At 42.3% G+C, this 23,115-nt stretch overlaps 1 protein-coding gene across 1 annotated transcript in view; it reads left to right on the forward strand.

Moving 5' to 3' along the window:
* Positions 1–23,115, forward strand: part of LOC123491623 (plexin-B1-like) — a 113,104-nt gene that overhangs the window by 52,335 nt on the left and 37,654 nt on the right. The window contains exons 4-6 of the mRNA XM_045223063.1: positions 18,510–18,602; positions 18,967–20,146; positions 22,264–22,446. Of these exons, the coding sequence (XP_045078998.1) occupies positions 18,977–20,146; positions 22,264–22,446 (1,353 nt within the window). The 5' untranslated portion in view covers positions 18,510–18,602; positions 18,967–18,976. The remainder of the gene's footprint in view (positions 1–18,509; positions 18,603–18,966; positions 20,147–22,263; positions 22,447–23,115) is intronic.

Consider the following 23,115-nt stretch of genomic DNA (forward strand, 5'->3'; position numbering starts at 1 on the left):
CATACAGTGTCAATCAGGCACTATAGTATTTTGTTAACTGGGATATAATGACACAAATTAGAAATTGAATTAGTTAGCTCTCTCTCTCTCTCTCTCTCTCTCTCTCTCTCTCTCTCTCTCTCTCTCTCTCTCTCTCTCTCTCTCTCTCTCTCTCTCTCTCTCTCTCTCTCTCTCTCTCTCTCTCTCTCTCTCTCTCTCTCTCTCTCTCTCTCTCTCTCTCTCTCTCTCTCTCTCTCTCTCTCTCTCTCTCTCTCTCTCTCTCTCTCTCTCTCTCTCTCTCTCTCTCTCTCTCTCTCTCTCTCTCTCTCTCTCTCTCTCTCTCTCTCTCTCTCTCTCTCTCTCTCTCTCTCTCTCTCTCTCTCTCTCTCAGGGGAGTCACTCCTCTGTCCATCTGTCCTCTGGCTTGTTGTTGTCCCCTTTCCCAGACGTTATAAATAACTGCTTGTTTTTCCTGCTGTGTCAGAGGCAGAGCTGTTGGCTGCCCCGTGCTGCTGCTGGAGAGAGGAGGGAAAATATTTGTGTTTCTTCCCAGGGCCGTCCCTCATTCACTCCACTTACCAGTCCCCATCCCACCCTCCGCAGCTGGCCTGGTTCTCTGGCGCTCTCCCTGTCTGTCTGGTTCTCTCTAGTGCTCTCTCTCTTCCTCTCTCTCTCACTCACCCACTTATCAGTACTCATACTCTCACCCAGGTTTCTCTCACTCGCTCTCCTGCTTTCAGTATGATGATTGATATTTGTATTTAGCCTTCTCTTTCACGTACACTTTTACACCCCTTTTAGTGCTGATCTGGGATGAGGTCTCCCCTCTTATTAAATATGATCGAAAAGGCTAAACTGATCTTGGATCAGCACTACTCTGAGACACTTGATGAACACGGGCGGGAGAGCAATGCATACCTTCCTTCCTCCATAGTGTCCCAGTTGGTTAATATTTCGTTGATGTAAAGAATACTATTCAAAGCCAAGCTGTGGTTGGTGTCGTCACTATATTCCTGACAAGTGCTTATTAGAATGCCCTGCATTTAGGGACAAGCTAATGTTAGCATGATGGCATTAGCCGCTAACAGTTAGCCTCGACTTATAGATGGTCATATTGCTACTGTGGCTGGTATGTTCTGTCGTGATGAAAATGACCTGAGAAAAAAATGGCTAACTTTTTCCAGCTTCTCCCCCCGTGTCAGCGAAGCTTGCACATTCTTTCCGAGTGTGCACATATTTCTCCCTTCCATAATCGGCATGTGAAAACCCAAGCTGTAATTTCCCTCCGAAAGCATTTGCTCCATGAAAACACACAAACTTATGAATAAACACAGACACACACTATATTCTTGGGATTCTTTCACTCTGTTCATCCTGGATGAATACAATAGTCCTACCCAGTAGACTTTGTCCTGGATCTGTCATAATACCTCTGCATGTTAAGACTAGATATCACACCTTACTGTAACTCACCACACTCTGAGACAGATACAATTGATATGGTATTACTGTATAAGGCTAGGTTATAAATGGGGATTTATCAATGGGTTATCTGTTGAGGTGTCTGACTAGTGATCTCTTGTACTGATGATTGTGTGCCCTCTGCAGAACAGGCCTATTGGTCAGATGTTTACAAAGGCTGAATCCTTTGTAAACCTTGTGTCGATTGCAATTTCTGTCTAGCTCAGGCGTGTGTGTGTGTGCGTTAGTGTGGAAATTCCCCTGCCTGGTCCAAGCACCTCCTGCGACGTGTGTGTGCATGCATGCGTGCGTGCATGTGTACTGCTGACACAGTTATACACACCTTCCCTCCCTTACTCCTGTTGGGGAGTGGTAGGGTACTCATAGTAATCACCAGCAAACTGGTACAGTGTGTCCGTCCACAACCTACTTGCCAGAACAAAAGATGGCCGACATTTTAATGTTTTGTTCCAGTAGTGGTATAGCCACCCACCTAGCCTCTCACACACATACCTGGCTCGTGTTCATTAGACACCAAATGGAAGAAAACAGACTGAAACAGTAAGGGACTACTTGAACTTGTCCAATAACCCTTTAACCCTATTCTCAACTGGCTGGTAGAGCATATTTTGACAATGGATTTAGAAGTGGATATGAAAAATATTGGTCTACTCCCCCAGCCATCCTGCATCATTTGTTGCTACAAAAAAGTGTTGTGGCACTCTAACTTTGCCCGCTCAGCGGGCTGTAAGAAAACTCAAAATCAGTCACCTAAGATATGGGATAAAAGGCAGGAATTCAGTTGGTGAGGGATCAATATTGCACCATTCCTGTTAGTAGAGACCTTGAAGAGTAGGAATATGAAAATAAATAGTTAAAATGTAAAAAAGCTAAAAAGCATGAATTTTGTAAAACATTTGCTCAACCAGGTGGTTGATATGTGAGTAAAAAAGTATGGTGGACTAAGAATAGGGTACATTTATGTTTTACTAAGAATACTTATTTTGGTGACAAATATAATTGAATTGTTGACAGTACGCTATATTAATCAACATAAATAGGTTACACCACATTGTATGACCCATGGGGTCAATTAGTCAATATTCAGACTTAAGGTCGCCTATAATAGTAATACAAATGGTACTTTGTCATATGTGACCGACCGCCTCTTTTCGGGCTTATGTAGCAACATTTGAAATTGTGTCTTTTACATTGGATAAAAGTAGAGACTCAGAGCTAGAAAATGGTACATCATGCAGTTTTTGAACAATTAGTACAAGTAATTCTGCTTTGGGAGTTGATAAACTTGTAACCCCACTTTTTTGAGAAAATGGTCCTTGAATGTTTTGGTACACCTACTGGGAAGCTCTTCTTTGTCTACACACATTCAGCATCGTTCACACCCTCTTAAGCCTTAGCCCCACCCATCTCTTTTAAGGATTCACATGTGAGGCCATGTGGTAAACACACACTATATCAAATGTTTATTTGTCACATGCACAGGATACAGAAGGTGTAAATGGTACAGTGAAGTGATTACTTGCATAGTAGCAATATCAAAAACAAAGTGTCCAGATAAAAATATTGTATAAATATGTTATCATTATTAGATTACGCTTACTGACACACTTGTCTAAATTGATGGGTCATGTGAAGGAAATGCTATAACCACCCCCCAGCCACATCTAGCTAAGTGGATGGGTCACTTGTCTAGACATGTACACATGTTCATGAAATACAATAGATTGCCGTAATCACCCCCACACACCTAATTTGATGGGTCAAGTAATATTCCGGCCGAAGTGGAGTCTTTTGTTTAGATATGTAGCTAGCTAGCTAAACAATGAACTGGCATAATCCCAACGCATACTACTACCAATACAAACATTGTCATAGCTGTAGTATGAATCTGCAGGTAGCTAAAGCTAACAAACTAGGTTCAATGTTAGCTAGCTAACTTTAGGCTATAACTAGCAATGCAAATGGCTTCTGATTCTAATAATATTACTACACAGATCATACATGTAACGTTAGCTAGCGAAACAGCAAGCTAATGTTTGCTAGCTAACTAACAGTTCATGACAAAATTATAAACTTATATCTGAAAATGTAGCTAGACTCTTACTGGAAATATTTTTAAAAAATACTATAGGTCTGCTTCAATCACATTTTCTACCTATAAAAACAATTGAAGCAGACCTACAGTAATTTTTATAATATTGTTTAGATTAGTAAAATTGCTAAGCAAATTGCCATTCTAATATGGAATTGCTGGTACGACCTTCTTTTGACTTCTCAACCGCCTGGTAGAACTCTGTTATTTCCAAAATAAACCTGAAGTTGGAGAAATAAAACTATTGGACAAGTTTTTCAAGAAGGGATAAGCAACACATTTTCGTGGTCCGTTGCAAAACATTTTACTACGGAGTTTCCTAATGAATACAACCCTGGTGTCTATAACTTGAACTGGCCGCTACGTACTGGCAGGACAAAGCAAGCCAATGTCATCCTAGGATGTATATTTTTTTATTTGCACAGTCTTACTGCCACTGCCAGACAACAACAGTACCATTCACTAGACTGGAACCTCCAAGATTTCCCTATATGGCACGCTATAGACTCTCCTATGGTTAACATGTTATAGTGCCACTTATTGGTAGTGCACACTGGCCGTTTTCATTTGGATGTAGTGAAGTTTCACACTGGTGAGATGGTAGATCGAGTGTACTTGTACATGTCATGTAGTTATGTATGTGGTAATATGACTGCATGATGATTTGACCATTTGAAGAGTCTGTTTCTCTATCTCAGTCTCTCACTCTGTGGCTTTGGCTCTCTCTCTCGGTTAATACCCCTTTCAGACTTGTCAGTCATTTTTTCCGGGTCACCTTATAGTACATGATGAAAAAGCTCCACCTGTTTAATGATTGCTTTGGTTCCTTCCTCCATGCTCTGTCTGCCCTTCCCTATCTGACCAAAAATGTTTTATTATCACTCTTTGGGGGCCTTTGAACTATCGAGGCCTACATCATTTGAATTGGTCAGACCTGTAAGCAGTTAAATGCCGTCTAGGAGCACAGGGTCTTAGTGTCTAATGAAAGGGTTAGAGTATGTATGTGTCTGAAGTGGCACCCTATTCCCTATATACTAGTGCACAACTTTTGAACAGAACCCTATGCGGTCCCTTGTCAAAAGTAGTGCACTATATAGGGAATAGGGTGCCATTTCAGACACTGTCTAATGACAGGGTTGCACTCAGTGTTTATTTATGGATCTGTATTTGAGGTCTCGGCCCTGCTGTCAGGGTCCCCACCCTACTATTGCACTGTGGCAGGATGACTGTCCCCTCTGGACAGCTGCCACCAGCGGTGACCACCCTAAATAATGGAATTATACACTCACACCATGGTTTCCGTTAGGAAAATGTGGCACTGGCCATTTTTTAATTTACCGGACATTTGAGAAATCTGTCCTGACCCATAACCTGATTAGGGCGCCCACCCACGGTGCTCAGAATGACAGAAATCACATTTAGATTATGGTAATTAATATTAACAGAACATGCAAGTCGAGGATGCAACGATGTGCGGTCCTTACCGAATTCTGATGTGCACTTTGAAGATGTTAGAATAACTGTCCACATTTACTTTTCCTCAGCCAGCAAGATGAGTAACGAACAGCAAAATCACTAGCCTATGTCAATCTACTATCCCCCATAGTAGAAAAGTTAACTATTCTATTGGTCAGCTTGTCGAGAAATAAATAGCTTATTCCAAGCAGACTCTGGGACAGTTGTGGGAAGATGGATCCCAAATTCATTCAACCAGTAGGCCTAGGCTACATTAAAAAACATTGAAAAGCAATGAGTCTGATGCAACAGATCAGAACATTTAGCTTAAAATGTTGATGAACTATTATTTCTTCACATTATAAGTGCAGCACTGCTCAGAAGGCAGTAGGCTACGAGCGAATGTTCGTTCCACAATGCAATTAGCGGGAAAACACCATTGTCAAAAGGGTATAACGCACATGCAAGCGGTTTCATGTGACAGAGATGAAAATATCTGTTCGAAATTTAGAAAGAGAGGAGATCTAATAGACTACTTTGAAGCAAGGTAAGACGTGCCCCATAGTATATATTAAAACGTTCAGGTTTCAAATAATAAAATATATTTTTCCAAATTATGCATAGCCTACTGCCTCCAGCTCATAACAAAGTGGTGTGTGAGGCACTGATGAGGTCTGGCTTCAGTTGCCGTTTGAGATGCTGCAGCAACAGCTCTCGCGGTGTCTGACAGTTTCCGCTCAAAGGCTCTGTATCTGTATGCAGTAGGCGTGTGATGAATAACGAATATACTATAGCCTACACACGCGGCAATTTAATTCCACTAAATTATGCAAATTAATGTACTGTATTTCCATCGACTGGTATTTCCATCAAGTAATAGGCTAAAAAGCATTATTTCACAATTAAGGATTTTTTAGTCTTCTCCAAACCCCCCCGCCCCCATAACCATAACTGTTATAGACTCACCTCCACCATCTCTCCACATGCATGTTTGCTTGATCAACATGAACTCATCACATCATATCTTAGGACTGTGACAGCAGCTAACATGGTGCAGATGAAGTCAGAGAGATGGGAATTTAGTGGCCTTTCTGAGCTGTTGTGTTTTAACTTCTACTGTTATAAAACCCCTAGACTCTGGCAATTTCAATGGCGACAGCTGGCTGGTCAGCTAAAGCCCTGGAATGCACCAACTCATACCCAAACAATGGCAGAACTTGGGGTAGAAGAGTTGGTGTGTGTGTTTCCACGAAAGAGCGAAATCTCAGCTAAATCATAGCTGAATCATCCGACACACTTGTTATGGTGTGAAAACAGTAGATCCTTTTGAATATGTTGCAATGACATCCACCTGTCTCTATTTGGGTGTAGTTAAATTGACATGAGTTTTAGGCCTACACTTCATTGCTTCCTTGCAGCTGTTGGCGTCTGTATATGCTATGCAAGTGACTCGTCGTATTCCAGGAAGTAGCCTTGTATTCTTTTTAAAAACGTTTGTATTTATAAAAGAAATGTATTTAATGGGAAAAAACGTAGCGCATCTGGCAGAAGTAAATTAATCAACACAAATTAAATTTGATATATACTGTATCTTAAATTACCGCGGATTCACGAATTTGATGATATAATCGTCAAGCCCATTCAAAAGATTAGGGGATGTGATACGGAAGTAGATCGGAAGATGCAGGTACTTTCACAGGGGTATACACTTGTTCCTCTAATTGACAGTTTGTCCCAGAGGACACTCTGCTTACTATCTGCAGCCAACATCTGATTTCAGATGTCGCTGTCCCCACCCTAACTCCTTTTTTATTTTATTTTTTATTTTTATTTTTTTGAGATCTCAAATTCATACGTTTACAGAGTAACGTCTGGTTAGTTGCTTTAGAAGTAAGTGTTCAGAGAAAGGACCATACAGGCTCCTTAGTTTTAACATGAACTGTGAGCTCAACACAGAGAGGGAGCAGTTTGATCAGAGTTCTCATATGTCATGCCCATATCTGTCCCCCTGAAAGAGGGGGGATCCCCTCAACCAAGCCGCTGTCTTCCGGATATCCATCCCTCTGACAACTCATCAGCCTCCCTCACACAGGAGTCACTCCTCCTCAGGGGCCATAAAGTTTAATAGCCATTGGAACTTCCGTCCTCTCTCCTAGTGACAAGTTTCTCTTCCCCCAGAGCAGTGGAACATGACCAAAAGAGTGTGAGAACAAACTTCTCCCTAAAAGGGGCTAATTATTTAAAAAAATGTCTCCGCCAAGTGAATTTCATGTTCCACTTGTACCGGTAGAGAATAACTTTCCGGAAGAACACACAGGCAGTAATCTCCCTATCAGAAAGTTCATCAACTGAGCTGCCGAGGAGGAATGTGTTCTCTTCAGTTCAGCGGCCATTGTTCTCTATAAATAACTTGTTTTCAGTTAGCCAGGCAAGCGGTCAGGCCAACAGGCAGGCTGGGGAACAGTTATTCGTGGGGCACCACTTGTATCACGACCCAACTCTGTCTGGAAATGCTGGGGCAGAAGCCATGAAACGACTTGTACTAAATAAAAAAAATACTCACAGGAACTCTGACAATCTGTAGCCTTTCGAGTGTTATTGATAGTAACGGTAATGTTATGACTTGCTCAGAGTGAAAGGGCTCAAATAGTGTCTTATAAAGAGGGACTGATGGTGAGTAACAATTCGATATCTTAAATGAAACAAACAGTGAAACTCCACTCAGCCCTTTCAAGAGAGTTTTGGAAGAAGAGTCAAGTCTGATACAGAAAATAAATAATGTACCACTGCCTGTAACATAATTTGTGGCCAATTGTAACATATTGTAACATATTACAAACTGTAACATGACTCTGCTCAGTTCAGAGTCTTATAACGAAATGTTTGAAGCACACCGATAAATAAAGGCTACTTGAACTAACTGGACACAGAGCAGTCTAGTTAACTTATACAGTACTTCTCTCACAAGCACCGACATCATACAAGTAATGCAAGTTAACGCCTGGGCAATTTACGTTAGGAATAAACAACATGGCCTTTCAAAGATTCAACTCATGAGTAATAATGAAAACATTTACGATCCTCATATAGATGCTGCTGCCCAGTGACTAGGTGTGTGCTGTCACAGATACAGTGCCTTCAGAAAGTATTCACACCCCTTGACTTTTTACACATTTTGTTGTGTTACAGCCTGAATTTAAAATGGATTAAATTGAGATTTTTTTTGTCACTGGACTACACACAATAAATACCCTATAATGTCAAAGTGGAATTATGTTTACACATTTGTTTTTATAAATGAACTAAAAATGAAAACCTGAAATGTCTTGAGTCTAAGTATTCAACCCCTTTGTTATGGCAAGCCTAAAGAAGTTCAGGAGTAGAACATTTCTTAACAAATCTCATAATACGTTTAATGGACTCACTCTGTGTGTCATTATAGTGTTTAACATGAGTTGTTTTGAATGACTACCTCAGCTATGTAATAATATATAATATAATATGCCATTTAGCAGACGCTTTTATCCAAAGCGACTTACAGTCATGCGTGCATACATTTTTTTGTGTATGGGTGGTCCCGGGGATCGAACCCACTACCTTGGCGTTACAAGCGCCGTGCTCTACCAGCTGAGCTACAGAGGACCACACACATACAATTATCAGTAAGGTCCCTCAGTCGAGCAGTGAATTTCAAACACAGATTCAACCACAAAGGAGGTTTTCCAATACCTCGCAAAGAAGGTCACCTATTGGTAAATTGGTAAAAATAAAAAAACTATATCCCTTTGAGCATGGTGAAGTTATTAATTACCATTTTTATTTTATTAATTACACTTTAGATGGTGTATCAATACAACCAGTAACTACAAAGATACAGGCATCCTTCCTAACTCAGTTGCTGGAGAGGAAGGAAGCCATTTAATGGCTATGATAGGAGAAAACTGAGGATGGATCAACAACATTGTAGTTACTCTACAATACTAACCTAATTGACAGAGTGAAAAGAAGGAAGCCTGTACAGAATAAAAATATTCTAAAACATACATCCTGTTTGCAACAAGGCACTAAAGTAATACTGCAAAAAATGTTGCAAAGCAATTCACTTTTTGTCCTGAATACAAAGTGTTACGTTTCGGGCAAATCCAATACAACACATTACTGAGTACCACTCTCCATATTTTCAAGCATAGTGGTGGCTGCATCATGTTATAGGTATGCTTGTAATAGTTGAGGACTGGGGAGTTTTTCAGAATAAAAATGAAATGGAATGGAGCAAAGCACAGGCAAAATCCTAGAGGAAAACCTGGTTCAGTCTGCTTTTCACCAGACACTGGGAGATGAATTCACTTTTCAGCAGGACAATAACCTAAAACACAAGGCCAAATCTACACTGGAGTTGCTTACCAAGAAGACAGTGAATGTTCCTGTGTGGCCTTGTTACTGTTTTGACTTACAACTGCTTTAAAATCTACGTCAAGACCTGAAAATGGCTGTCAGCAATGATCAACAAACAATTTGACAGAGCTTGAACTCCCAGATTCGTTTTTTGGACCATCTGGGGGGGTCCAAGAAAGTCATCCGGATACACCCCCAGATGGTCCAAAAAACAAATCTGGAAGTCTAAGAAAGTGATCTGGGATACTCCTCTAGATGGTACTCCACCATGCCCCCTGGACTTTTAGTTTTTACAGCAACTTATCCCTTCCCACTCAACATACTTTGTGATTCTTGTGTATGAGACACTACAGTAGATACTACCGTTGTTCAGATTCTGGACCTGCCGTATGCAGTATCTCACCAATGACAGTATCAAAGAAACTCATACAGTGACTTCAGAAAGTATTTGTATTTATTATGGATCCCCATTAGGTCTTGCCTTTGACTTTTTCCAAATGTTGTTGTTATAAAGTTGGATTAATATTGATATAAATGTCATTTTTTGTCAACGATCTACACAAAATACTCTGTCAAAATGGAAGAAAAATTCTAACAACTTTTTGGACCCGGGGTTAGGGTTGACATGCCAATCAATCGCATCCCTTTAGTCGCACCCATTATCATTTGCTCCCACTGAAATGGAAGCCGTACATATCACCCTCTGATATATCCTATATCCTAATGAAAACATACAGTGGCGGGATCAGACACATATTTGGCGACAAGCTAAGAACTTACCGAGGCTCTGACTAACGATGTTGTAATTTCCCCACTCACGCCACTTGATGCTTTGCTTATTTAACGCACAACGGTGTACATTTGTACTGACCCTCGTCGGCTAGCCTTTACGAGCTTCCCCTAATGGTTTAAGCAGCTTGTATATCACAGTTCTGTGTGTGTGCTGTAACAGTTGCACTGTGAAAAGGGGTGGGGTGGAGGGGGGGATATCGACGCCAGTGTTTGTGTAATTGAACATGGGCTCTAAAGCATCCTTTGTAAACACGGTTTGTTGAAAAAATGGATGTGTGTGTGTGTATGTATGTGTATGTATTTATGTGTAAAAATGTATATGGGGGATTGGAAGTGATGCAGACAATTACATTGATGGAAGTTACAATCTATCTGCAATATTAAGCTGGTCTACCCCCTAAAAAAAACGTTAAAAAAAATAAAAAACACTGTTTGTTGATGTTAGGGAGTGACTGACCGCAGAAGGCCGTGTGTACTGTCCAGACCTGATTTTGTCCCGCTTTTCTGTCGAGCCAAGGGAAGAGTGTGTGCGAGCATGGGTGTGAAATGAAGGAGAGGGATGGGATGGGAGTCCACTTCTCCACAGATTTCTGTTTTTGTGTTTTATGTAGACAATCATTTGTCACTAATTAGAAACCCTGCTCCATTCTTTTCCGGTCTGTGAATGAGTGGGTGTTGAATGGGGAATTATGGGTAGGCCCTGTAATTAATGGCTACCTCCCCCCTCATTTTCTCTCTCTCTCTCCAGCTCCCTCCATTTGTGGCTTATTATCATTAGTCACATTCCATCAGTTCTCAGGGAGCACTGAGGCTTGCGAGCACTTGTTTGTGGTGATTTCTCTGGGTCTGTCTCGCTCTTTTCCTCTCTCACTCTCTCTCTCCCTCATTCTTCCCTTCAATAGTCCTATATCTTTCTCTCTCTCTTTTTTGTCCCTTTCTCTCTCTGTGTCTCTGTCTCTGTGTCTCTCTCTCTCTCTCTGTCTCTCTGTGTCTCTCTCTCTCTCTGTGTCTCTGTCTCTGTCTCTGTGTGTGTCTGTCTGCCTGTATGATTTGGCCTTGATTGAATGAGATGGTTGTTGTGTGTGGGAGTCGACTCCAGTAAACAAATGATGGCCCCCCAGGAATGCTCCGTAGTCGTCTGGTCACTTGGCGAGGCCCAGACCAGTGGACCTCCTTGAGTCCTGTACTTATGCCTGAAAACCCAGACCCCAATGCCTGAAAATCCAGTCTGTATCCATGGTGACCTCTCCATATCCAAGGGCAGTACGGCCAATGAGAAAATGGTCAATTGAAAACCCATATAGGCTAGTAAGGCTATATCTCACAAACACAAATAAGCATATACATTGGCCACACATTTAGGCTCTACACAAACAGGCTTGGTCCGCAGCTTTACTTTGGCAATAGACCTAGATACTGTAAACTCTGTTCAATCTGCACAGCTTGACCATAGGAATCCAGTGCATTAGCTTCTGTGTCCACTCCAATCAGTAAAGAGACAGAGGGGAAAAGGAAAGGAATACTCCATTACTCTGAGGTGAAAGAAACATTACATACAGATAAACCAATTACAAGCACACATTTCCTCCCCGCTCTCCTTTCACAGTGATACCTAACCTGCCAGCTAAAGTGCCGGATTTGGAGATCCGACTACAAGAATTGAATCACCACTCCATTCGCCCGTTCTCGTATATCAAAAAAACGGAATAAAGTTTAGTCTGATTGGATTATTGCTTCGGGAAAATGAAATAATTTCCAAGTCAAACAGGACGAAGTGGAGTGAGAAGCCAGTGTACCGTACTTTTTGGCAGCTTTATTTCCAAAAATAAGTTTGAGGGAAGGGAGTAAAAACGAAAAGGATTAACACAGACATTGAACCGACTGTTGCTCTTGGACCGTGAACGTGCAGGCCTGCAAGATGTTTGCCATCATTCAAAGTGACAACCACGTAACTGGGCTGTGCCAAATTCACCATGACCCGAGATGGTATTACATGCGACCTCCAGAATCCGGTGGTCAAGGAGGAAGTGGGAGAAACACTGTTTGTTGCTACAGTCTTTCAAAGAGTTAACATGTCATTCCTGACGGGGCTGCCCTAAACTCTGGGGCTGTAGCGTTCTCAAGGTTAGCGATCCTTCTAGCGAGGCAGAGTTAGTACAGTGAAGATGTTTCCAGAAGGGTCGTGACATGCGCAAAAACATAGGGGAGAGTGGGGTAAGTTGAGCCATTCTTTACATTCAGCATTACTCCATCAACAGAAATATGGTATTCTTTTTAACAAAGATATCTACATATATTTCAGGATGTTGTGTATCACTGGAAAATCAGAATTTATCTAAACATAGCTTGTCCCAAAAAAGTGGTCGCTTGGCACAACTTAGCACATGTATGGGGTAGGTTGAGCCGCGGGACATGGTAATTTAGGAGCCTACACATTTCTGTACTGAATGAAATATTACCACTACTCTACCTTTTTAAAAATCCATGTCTATCTTTTATTTCCCAAACACAATTCAAAACAATCACAAAGCGCTTTTTTTCTTTTAATCATTTTAAGCATATTTTATCACAGGCTTAACACCTAACAAACACTTTGTACTTTTTAAAACACTTTTAACATAGGCCAGGCCCTGTTGTTACCTCATCCCAGCGATAATGCCTTGCAATTACAGCTGGGAAGAAAACACTTCAATTTGCCATTGCCTCAACTTACTCCATGGTAAACATTTAAAATATATTAGCCCCCACAGCTACAAGGCTACACTTTAATGCTCGGTTTAGGACCTTAAATTGAAGATTATAGAGACCCCAACTAATGTATAGAACAAAATTATCTACTTTGGTTTAGATACAAGAATTCTGAAACCTGTAACACAATAAATTCATTTGACTTGGTGAAAATCCGTTTTTTGGACCTAACTTGCTTACCACTTTTTACATGTGGTTTCTTCCTTCACAGACCATGAAATGATGACCTCTTCCTTAATATTTGATCAAATGATACATTTTGTGTATGGTTTCCTAGAAACAAGGGTGGCTCAACTTACCGCACTCTCCCCTACCTGGGTTAAAAAATAATGTGAAATATTTTTATTTATTTTTATACTTAGATTTTATTAGTCTTTTTCAAAAACTATATAGAGTATCAACAGAAACAATGAAACTAAAAAAATAAAAATACAAATCAGTTGCCATACAGTAGGTACAGAATAATATATAGCTTTGCACACCTGGATTGTACAATATTTGCACATTATTCTTTTTAAAATTCTTCAAGCTCTGTCAAGTTGGTTGTTGATTATTGCTAGACAGCCATTGTCAAGTCTTGCCGTAGATTTTCAAGGCAATTGAAGTCAAAACTGTAACTAGGCCACTCAGGAACATTCATTGTCGTCTTGGTAAGCAACTCCAGTGTACAGTTGAAGTCGGAAGTTTACATACACTTAGGTTGGAGTCATTAAAACTTGTTTTTCAACCACTCCACAAATTTCTTGTTAACAAACTATAGTTTTGGCAAGTCGGTTAGGACATCTACTTTGTGCATGACACAAGTCATTTTTCCAACAATTGTTTACAGACAGATTATTTCACTTATAATTCACTGTATCACAATTCCAGTGGGTCAGAAGTTTACATACACTAAGTTGAGTGTGCCTTTAAACAGCTTGGAAAATTCCAGAAAATGATGTCATGGCTTTAGAAGCTTCTGATAGGCTAATTGACATCATTTGAGTCAACTGGAGGTGTACCTGTGGATGTATTTCAAGGCCTACCTTCAAACTCAGTGCCTCTTTGCTTGACATTATGGGAAAATCAAAATAAATCAGCCAAGACCTCAGAAAATAAATTGTAAACCTCCACAAGTCTGGTTCATCCTTGGGAGCAATTTCCAAACGCCTGAAGGTACCACGTTCATCTGTACAAACAATAGTACGCAAGTATAAACACCGTGGGATCACGCAGCCATCATACCGCTCAGGAAGGAGACGCGTTCTATCTCCCAGAGATGAACGTACTTTGGTGCAAAAAGTGCAAATCAATCCCAGAACAACAGCAAAGGACCTTATGAAGATGCTGGGGGAAACGGGTACAAAGTATCTATATCCACAGTAAAACGAGTCCTATATCGACATAACCTGAAAGGCCGCTCAGCAAGGAAGAAGCCACTGCCCCAAAACCGCCATAAAAAAGCCAGACTACAGTTTGCAACTGCACATGGGGACAAAGATCGTACTTTTTGGAGAAATGTCCTCTGGTCTGATGAAACAAAAATATAACTGTTTGGCCATAATGACCATCGTTATGTTTGGAGGAAAAAGGGGGATGCTTGCAAACCGAAGAATACCATCCCATCCGTGAAGCACGGGGGTGGCAGCATCATGCTGTGGGGTGCTTTGCTGCAGGAGGGACTGGTGCACTTCACAATGGATGGCAACATGAGGAAGGAAAATGTAAGTGGATATATTGAAGCAACATCTCAAGACATCAGTCAGGAAGGTAAAGCTTAGTCGCAAATGGATCTTCCAAATGGACAATGACCCCAAACATACTTCCAAAGTTGTGGCAAAATGGCTGAAGGACAACAAAGTCAAGGTATTGGAGTGGCCATCACAAAGCCCTGACCTCAATCCTATAGAACATTTGTGGGCAGAACTGAAAAGCGTGTATGTAAACTTCTGACCCACTGGGAATGTGATGAAAGAAATAAAAGCTGAAATAAATAATTCTCTCTACTATTATTCTGACATTTCACATCCTTAAAATAAAGTGGTGATCCTAACTGACCTAAGACAGGGAATTTTTACTAGGATTAAATGTCAGGAATTGTGAAAAACTGAGTTTAAATGTATTTGGCTAAGGTGTATGTAAACTTCCGACTTCAACTGTACATCTGGCCTTGTGTTTTAGGTTATTGTTCTGCTGAAAGGTGAATTTGTCTCCCAGTGTCTGTTGGAAAGCAGACTGAACCAGGTTTTCCTCTAGGATTTTGCCTGTGCTTAGCTCTATTATGTTTCTTTTTATCCTAAAAAAAAAACCTAGTCCTTGCCGATGACAAGCATACCCATAAAACTGCATTGTTGGTTAAGGGCTTGTAAGTAAGCATTTCACTGTGAGGTCTACACCTGTTGTATTCGGCGCATGTGACAAATAAAATGCGATTTGATTTGATGCAGCCACCACCATGCCTGGAAATATGAAGAGTGTTACACAGAGATGTGTTGTGTTGGATTTTCCCCAAACATAACGCTTTGTATTCAGGACATAGTTAATTTCTTTGCCACATTCTTTGCTGTTTTAATACTGAACAAAAACTTGTAAAGTGTTGGTCCCATGTTTCAGGAGCTGAAATAAAAGATCCCATAAATGTTCCGTACGCACAAAAAGCTTATTTTGTCTCCAATTTTGTGCACACATTTGTTTACATCCCTGTTAGTGAGCATTTCTCCTTTGCCAAGATAACCCATCCACCTGACAGGTGTGGCATATCAAGAAGCTGATTAAACAGCATGATCATTACACAGGTGCACCTTGTGCTGGGGACAATAAAAGGCCACTCTAAAATGTGCAGTTTTGTCACACAACACAATGCCACAGATGTCTCACGTTTTGAGGGAGCGTGCAATTGGCTTGCTGACTGCAGGAATGACTGAAATGTAAATGTAAATTGTCTCATGGTGAAACCCATGAGTGGTTTCCTTCTTCTCCGGCAACTGAGTTAGGAAGGACGCCTGTATCTTTGTAGTGACTGGGCATATTGATACAACATCCAAAGTGGAATTAATAACTTCATCATGCTCAAAGGGATATTCAATGTTTTATGTTTTTTTTTTACCCATCTACCAATAGGTGCCCTTCTTTGCAAGTCATTGGAATACCTTCCTGGTCTTTGTGGTTGAATCTGTGTTTGAAATTCACCGCTCAACTGAGGAACCTTACAGATAATTGTATGCGTGGGGTACAGAGATGAGAGTCATTAAAAAATCATGTTAAACACTATTATTGCGCACTGTGAGTCCATGCAACATTCTTTAACTTATTTAGGCTTGCCATAACAAAGGGGTTGAATACCTATTGACTCAAGACATTTCAGCTTTTTCGTTTTTAATTCATGTCAAAAAAGTTCTGAAAACATAATTCCACTTTGATATTATGGGGTATTGTGTGTAGGCCAGTGACACAAAATCTCAATTTAATCCATTTTAAATTCAGGCTATAACACAACAAATTGTGGAAATAGTTTTCCATATTAAAGATTTATTGGATTATACTTTGCCATTCTTTAGATTTTGATGCTTCCACTTTATACCAGTTCCTGGTAATGTTTTTTAAAAACTTTAATCAGGTGTCTATCACTTCCCATCACATTCTGTGGAATATTGCCAGGATACATTACTGGGTAAGTTCTAGGGACTTCATATCCCAGGACATCTTTTAACCCTGAGCACACGTTATCTCAAAACAATGATATCTTCTGACATTCCCCCAAAAATGGGTGTGGTTGGCATCTACATGGTCACACAGCCGCCAGTATGGCTGTATACCTAGCTGTTGACTTTTGGTTATTTTGAAGTGATAAAAACGTGTCATATTTTTCCAACAAAACTCCCTCCATGTTCTTGAGTTTGTAGAAGTACAGTATGTTGTGTTGTGCATATATTGTCCCAGTCTCCCAGTCAGTTCCTTTTCCTATTTTTGCTTTAATATACAGGGTTGAGTCTTTTGTACAGGCAATCAGGCTGAGAGAGAGTGAAGAGATTGTCTTGGATGATCCTTGTTTATATGGATTTCGAATCACATGAATAGTCTCATTTTGGTATTGAAGATGGTTCTGTCATTTTTATCTAATTTGAAATCTTTCAAATACTTTTAGTTTGTTTTTGCCTGCCTGGATTGCCAGATGGGTGTGGTTTGCATTTCTGCAACTTCTATTGGTTCCATTGAACCAGGCAAGCTCAATGGAGCCCGGCTGAAGCATTTTAAATGATTTCAAATAGTGTTTGAACCCAGGTATGCTCAGGAAAGGGGGTTCACAACCTGAACTCGTACCCAGAGGAAACCTTTTTGGCTTTTCATTTGTTTTTGTTGTTCCTTCGCCAGATCAAAGGGGAGAGTCGGTCTTTTTGTCAGTGTGTCCCATCTTCCCTCTGAATCCCGACTCAATGTTTGGGTTGCTTGTTTTGAATGTTCACCGACTAAGGCGTCAATCAAAGAGCGACTTTGCCTCTGGTGCCTTCAGTTGATTTAAACTTTCCAGAGAACTGTAATTACTTATACATGAGCGGGGCTATCAAGTGGAAAAACAAACATTTGCAGAGGAAGGGCAAAATTTACGGCTTGAGATGTAATTCATGTCAGGTCAAAATGATAGAGAAACTGGTCATTATTATTATGCTTGAGTAAAAATGGTTTTCTCTCTTTCTTTAATAGTTTGGCCCCTTGCCAAGCCTTTACCCTATTTCCCAGATAAAACCTCTGCCCCTCCTCATAAAGAGGGCTCTCTAAATGCCCCAGAGTGGTCAGGAATGAGGTGTGTGGGGGGGGGGGGGTGAATAGTTTATATTTCAGTGTGTGTCTTTCTCTCACTCCTCTCAGTACAGACAGAGAGAGAGATCCGTCTGATCTAGCAGGGGATAATCCCACTTCCGTGCCAGTGACTCACTCAGTATGTTGGTGCCAGGGATGACTGTGGTTAAAGTGTCCAGGGGTGTTAGTGACTGTGCTGAAGTGAAGTGTTTTTGCCTGGTAGCCTAGCAATGGGGAGGGCTTGGAGCAATGAGTGTGTGTGTGTGGTACTGAAAGCTCTCTATGAGTGACACTGCTTGACCTGGCTTTTGATAAGAACGGCTTCCCAGGCCAGTGAAAACGGATGTTGTTGGGAAAAGGCAGGTCTGACTGGAATTTCAATGGGAATGAGCTCCATTGAGCTCCATTTTGTCAAAGGTGCGATCAAGACAACTCACAGTGCGCAACCAAACACAGTATCGCTCAGGGGGATAATTCATTCTTATGGAGTGCAGGAGACCTGGGTTTGAACCCTGCTTCCGAACCTGTCCGGTCACGTGTATCCTCTGGCGCAGGATTAAATTACTTCTTATTTTTGCATAGACTTGTGGTTTATGAGTTAGGATTTGAAGGGATTTGTTCAGTAAGAAACATGCTAACTCTTGGTTTGGGGTAACACTTGTTGCTGCTAGTACTTGTTGCCAACACTTGAGGTGTTGAGGAAAGTGGAAATCTTTATATACACTTGAACTGGTGTCCCTTGGTTTACAGAGATGTTAACCATTTGTCTTTGTTTCCCATTGTCTTGCAGATTGGAGCCGTAGAGGAGGTGTTTTTAACCAAACCAAGCTGCTGGGAGGTCAAGAGGTGACATGCCTCTGTAACACATTGTTGGAAACAAATGGTGAGGAAAAGCTATCCTATTCATTAGTCAAATAGAGGTATAAGTTGTAGTTTATCAGTTTGTACAGGGTCTTTTATTTTTATTATTTTATTTAACCTTTATTTAACTAGGTAAGTCAGTTAAGAACAAATTCGTATTTACAATGATGTCCTACCAAAAGGCAAAAGGCCTCCTGCGGGGATGGGGGCTGGGATAAAAAATAAAAAATATAGGACAAAACACACATCACGACAATGTAAATGTATGTAAATGTGTAGTGTACAAGGGGTTTAGAAATGTTGTGAATCTTGTCTATGTACTGTATATACGGATCTATGGTTATAAATAGTGTGTGAATCCCTCTCTTTCTCTCCTGGGTTGCCAGATTGGTTGCCATGCCTCCGGGGATGGCGCGACGTGGTTTCTCAGTCCCAGCGGCGGTCCCAGTACTGTCGCTGCTGCTGCTGCTAGCCGCCAGCTGGCCCTCCTATGGCCTGGCCTGGGCTTCTGACCCCTCCTCCACCCTCTACTCCCCTTACCCCACCTTCACCCGCACAGACACCCTCTTCGAGCACCTGGCCCTGCACCCGGACCCCGCGGTGGGGCGCATCTACGTGGGGGCGCGGGACCACCTCTTCCAGCTGGACCGCCACCTGAACGCCGAGCTCCAGGACAACACTGGGCCCGTGACGGACAGCCGCGAGTGCCTGCCCCCCGTCACCGAGAGCAACTGCCCGCAAGCGCGGCGCACCAGCAACCACAACAAACTCCTGCTGGTGGACCCCTACTCCATGGAACTGATCACTTGCGGCAGCGTCAACCAGGGCATCTGCCAGAAGCGGAGTCTGGACTCGGTTGGTACGGTGCTGTTCTCGGCCGAGCGGCCTGTGGACACACAGTACGTGGCTGCCAACCACCCCAACGTGAGCACGGTGGGCCTGGTGGTGCGATCCCGCCCCGACCGCCAGCCCGTGCTCTTCGTGGGCCGTGGCTACACCAGCAGCCACCCACCCATCTCCACTCGCAACCTGGCCCAGGAGCCCGTCTTCTCCTACGAGGAAACGGCGAAGCTAGCGGTGGCGGGCCGCCTCTCGGAGTACGACCACCACTTCGTGGCGTCCTTCGCCCACCGCCAACACGTATACTTCCTGTTCTACCGCCGTGACCTCAAGTCGCAGTCGCGCGAGTACCGCACCTACGTGTCACGCGTGTGCCTGGACGACCAGGCCTACTACTCGTATGTGGAAGTGCCCCTGGCCTGTCGCTCGGCGGCCGGTAAGAGCTACAACCTGCTCCAGGCTATCCGCCTTGGTCTACCACCAAAGGAGAGTGGGGGGGAAGCTGGGCAGGCAGAGGTGCTCCTGGGGGTGTTCTCCACCCGGCAGGCCTCGTCCACGCGACCCAGTGAGGACTCTGCTCTCTGCATGTTCAATCTTGACGATTTGGACCAGAGGATCAACTCTACCAGGGACCTGTGTTACACACAGTTCGGCCGGGGCGAGGGAGGGGGGGAGGCGGCCTACATCGAGTACGAGGTCAAATCCAACTGCGCCAACCTGCCGTCGGTGAGTAGGAGTGGGGTTGAGTTGATTGACTTGCCAGATCCTTATTTGATTCAATCCTGGGTTCAAATAGTGTTTGTAATCTTTCCAAACCTTTTAGCGTTCGCTTTAGCCTGTCTTGAGTCTCAGATGGACGGGGTTTGGCATTTTGGACTATTCCATTCGTTCCATAGTGCCAGACAAGCTCAATCAAGCCCCGCTAAAGTATTTGAAATGATTTCATATAGTATTAGAACCCAGGTCTGCTCGCCAATTCCTTATTGTATTGTGTCTCTGGAAGCACTTTAGTTTACAATCCTTTTATTGCTGATATTTAGGCTACCTAGTATGAGGAAATTGTGGGGCAACAATGGGTACTTTCCGGTGCCCCTTGCCAAAAATCCAACAATTTGTAACCATTTGGTGCCAGATAGTAAGCAGTCTGATCCTCGTTTTATTGTGTCTGGTAATGCTTTATTTAATAGTTCTGTTCAGCTGGTATGTATTAGGAAATGACATGGCATGCAATTGATACGTTTTGGTCCTTATTTGAAAACCTAGTGGTAGTATTAGAATATTATTAAGTGATAATAATGTAACATGTATGCTGTGACCATGTTTTATGTACTTAGAAGGCAAATAGGGGATGGTCAAATAGAGTGTAACTGGGTTTCTTCTACATGTGCTCATTAAGATGTTGTTTTTTACAAAGTCAGAATGTCTTTTAGATTTACTGTAAGTCTACTATTGAGTATGCTACTAGATCACATGCTTTCCAGGTTAATTCGGTTTCGGCAACGTGACCTCTGTTAGAAATTCAATGACATTTAATTTGATCTTTTAGTACAGACAAATGTAATCCTCCGATTTGGGGAATTAAATTTGATTATTTTCTCGTAATGCCACTGTAGCTTTGGAAATCCCCCTGTTGTTTCGGTGTGTGTGTATCTGTGTCTATGTGCTGTATACGTGTGTGTGTGTGTGTGTACCTTTGCGTGCGACTACCACTCCAACTATAGTTGGTCACTGAGCCACAATGTGTTTAATGATACATCACAAACAGAACAATTGTTAAACTCTGACCCCTGAATGCTGTTTACCTCAGTGAGGGTCAGGAAATAGTAGTAGTGTGGTGGTGCAGTGTGTCCCGAATAACACCCTGTTCCCTGTATAGTACACTACACAGAACACAGGGTGCCATTTGGGACGTATACAGGGTAATTTAATAGGGTTTTACGGGGGGAATTCGATCGGCGGCATTAGCCTTCATTAGCGGGAGGGCCATGTTTAACGAGGACTGACAAGGACGGATAAAGTCACCCATTGCCGAGAAGCGAAGGAGGGAGATGGCAACAGTGAAGCAGACAGGGAAGGAGAGCGAGGGGGAGGAAGAGAGAGATGGGGTGTGCGTGCGTGAGGGAGAGGGAGGGAGATAGGGGTATGGGGTGATGCGGGTAGTGCTGGGCTAAGGCTCTGTAACAAATAGGAACAACACCATAGGAAACCATCAAAACAAGCCGCTATCAACAGTGGTAGATCCCAATGTTTATTTATTGTACCTCCTGTTGTTGCTACTCTTTTTTTGGGGGGGGGGCAGGAATGCGTAAACTGGTCATATTTATCTTGCCATAATGAAATTCCGTGAATGCGTTTGTGTTTGGGAGATTGTCAAAACGTTGCGAGATTGTCAAAACAGATTGTTGTACTCAGAACAACAGGTCCAACCATAGATCTTCCACTGCCAAAGGGTCGAAGCAAAACAATTATTTAAAGCACTTTGGACACCGTTCGCCGGATTCCTGCAATAGTTTCCCCCTCACCTCTAACCCTACCACTATAAATTGTGACTCCGTGTTCGTATAGGATACGAGGGAGCCACTATAGACTTTTAGCACCTGTCTTATCTTCCTCGCAATTAATAATACTAGCAAATGAGTTGCCACTGCGTATCTGTGCATTTGACCTTAGTCATGCTTTTTGAAGAGCAAATACATCAGTATTTAGACTAGTTGTTGTCTGACTGTAACCCAATTTGTTTCATTATAGATGCATGATTCATCAAAAGTTTATGAATTGTACCTACTTCCTCATACATCTCTAAACTACATTCATTTGCATATTCCTTCCCTCCTGACCTATAGAACACCCTGGATGCCTACCCCTGTGGTTCGGACCACACCCCCAGTCCAATGGCCAGCCGGGTGCCGGTGGAAACCGAGCCCATATTGGACAGCCCGTCCGCCCGTCTCACCGCAGTGGCTGTCAGCGTGAGGGTGGGACATACCATCGCCTTCCTGGGGGACTCCAAGGGGAACCTGCGCAAGGTAGAGACCATAGAGATCAAACTAATGGGGGGTTTATATCTATGGTATAGGGACCACCTTCAATACAGATCAAAATAAGATTACATTGACAGGACTCTTTATTACTAGATCAGGACTCTTTATGAATTTAGGCCCTGACTGGACATGTCCTTTGCTGGTTGTTTTTGTGTAAAGTACATTCCATTGCATGAAGTGAGCCTTTGATAATCTGTAAATAACTGCAGCTCTAGATATTCACAAACTGCCGCACACACACATGCATGCACGCACGCACACACACGCGCCAAGAGGTCAGAAATAGCATCTTCCATAGTAGCACAGACTTTAATAGCAGGAGCAGACTGGCTCAGGTAACTAATGCATCTGTCTTAATTGGCTCTGGGTGCTTTTGCATTTTCCTGGACCTGCCAGATAACACTAGTACTGTTGTTACGGACAATGAGACCTCTTCTCTTTCTCTCTCCTTTTCTTCGGCTGGTCTTTCTTCCCCTTACTTCATTTATTTGTGTTGTCCTGTTTCGTAAAATGTAGTCGTAGTCCTCCATTGTTTGGGAGAAAGCCCTTTAAATGACTACAGGGAAAGGCAGTATTGGTCCAGCATGGACCAGGCCACTGATAGAAGGGCAGCATAGACTGAAACTATTGTTAACCATACACGCTATGAGGGGG

The sequence above is a fragment of the Coregonus clupeaformis genome, chromosome 10 (genome assembly GCF_020615455.1).
Source record: "Coregonus clupeaformis isolate EN_2021a chromosome 10, ASM2061545v1, whole genome shotgun sequence".
NCBI lineage: Eukaryota > Metazoa > Chordata > Actinopteri > Salmoniformes > Salmonidae > Coregonus > Coregonus clupeaformis.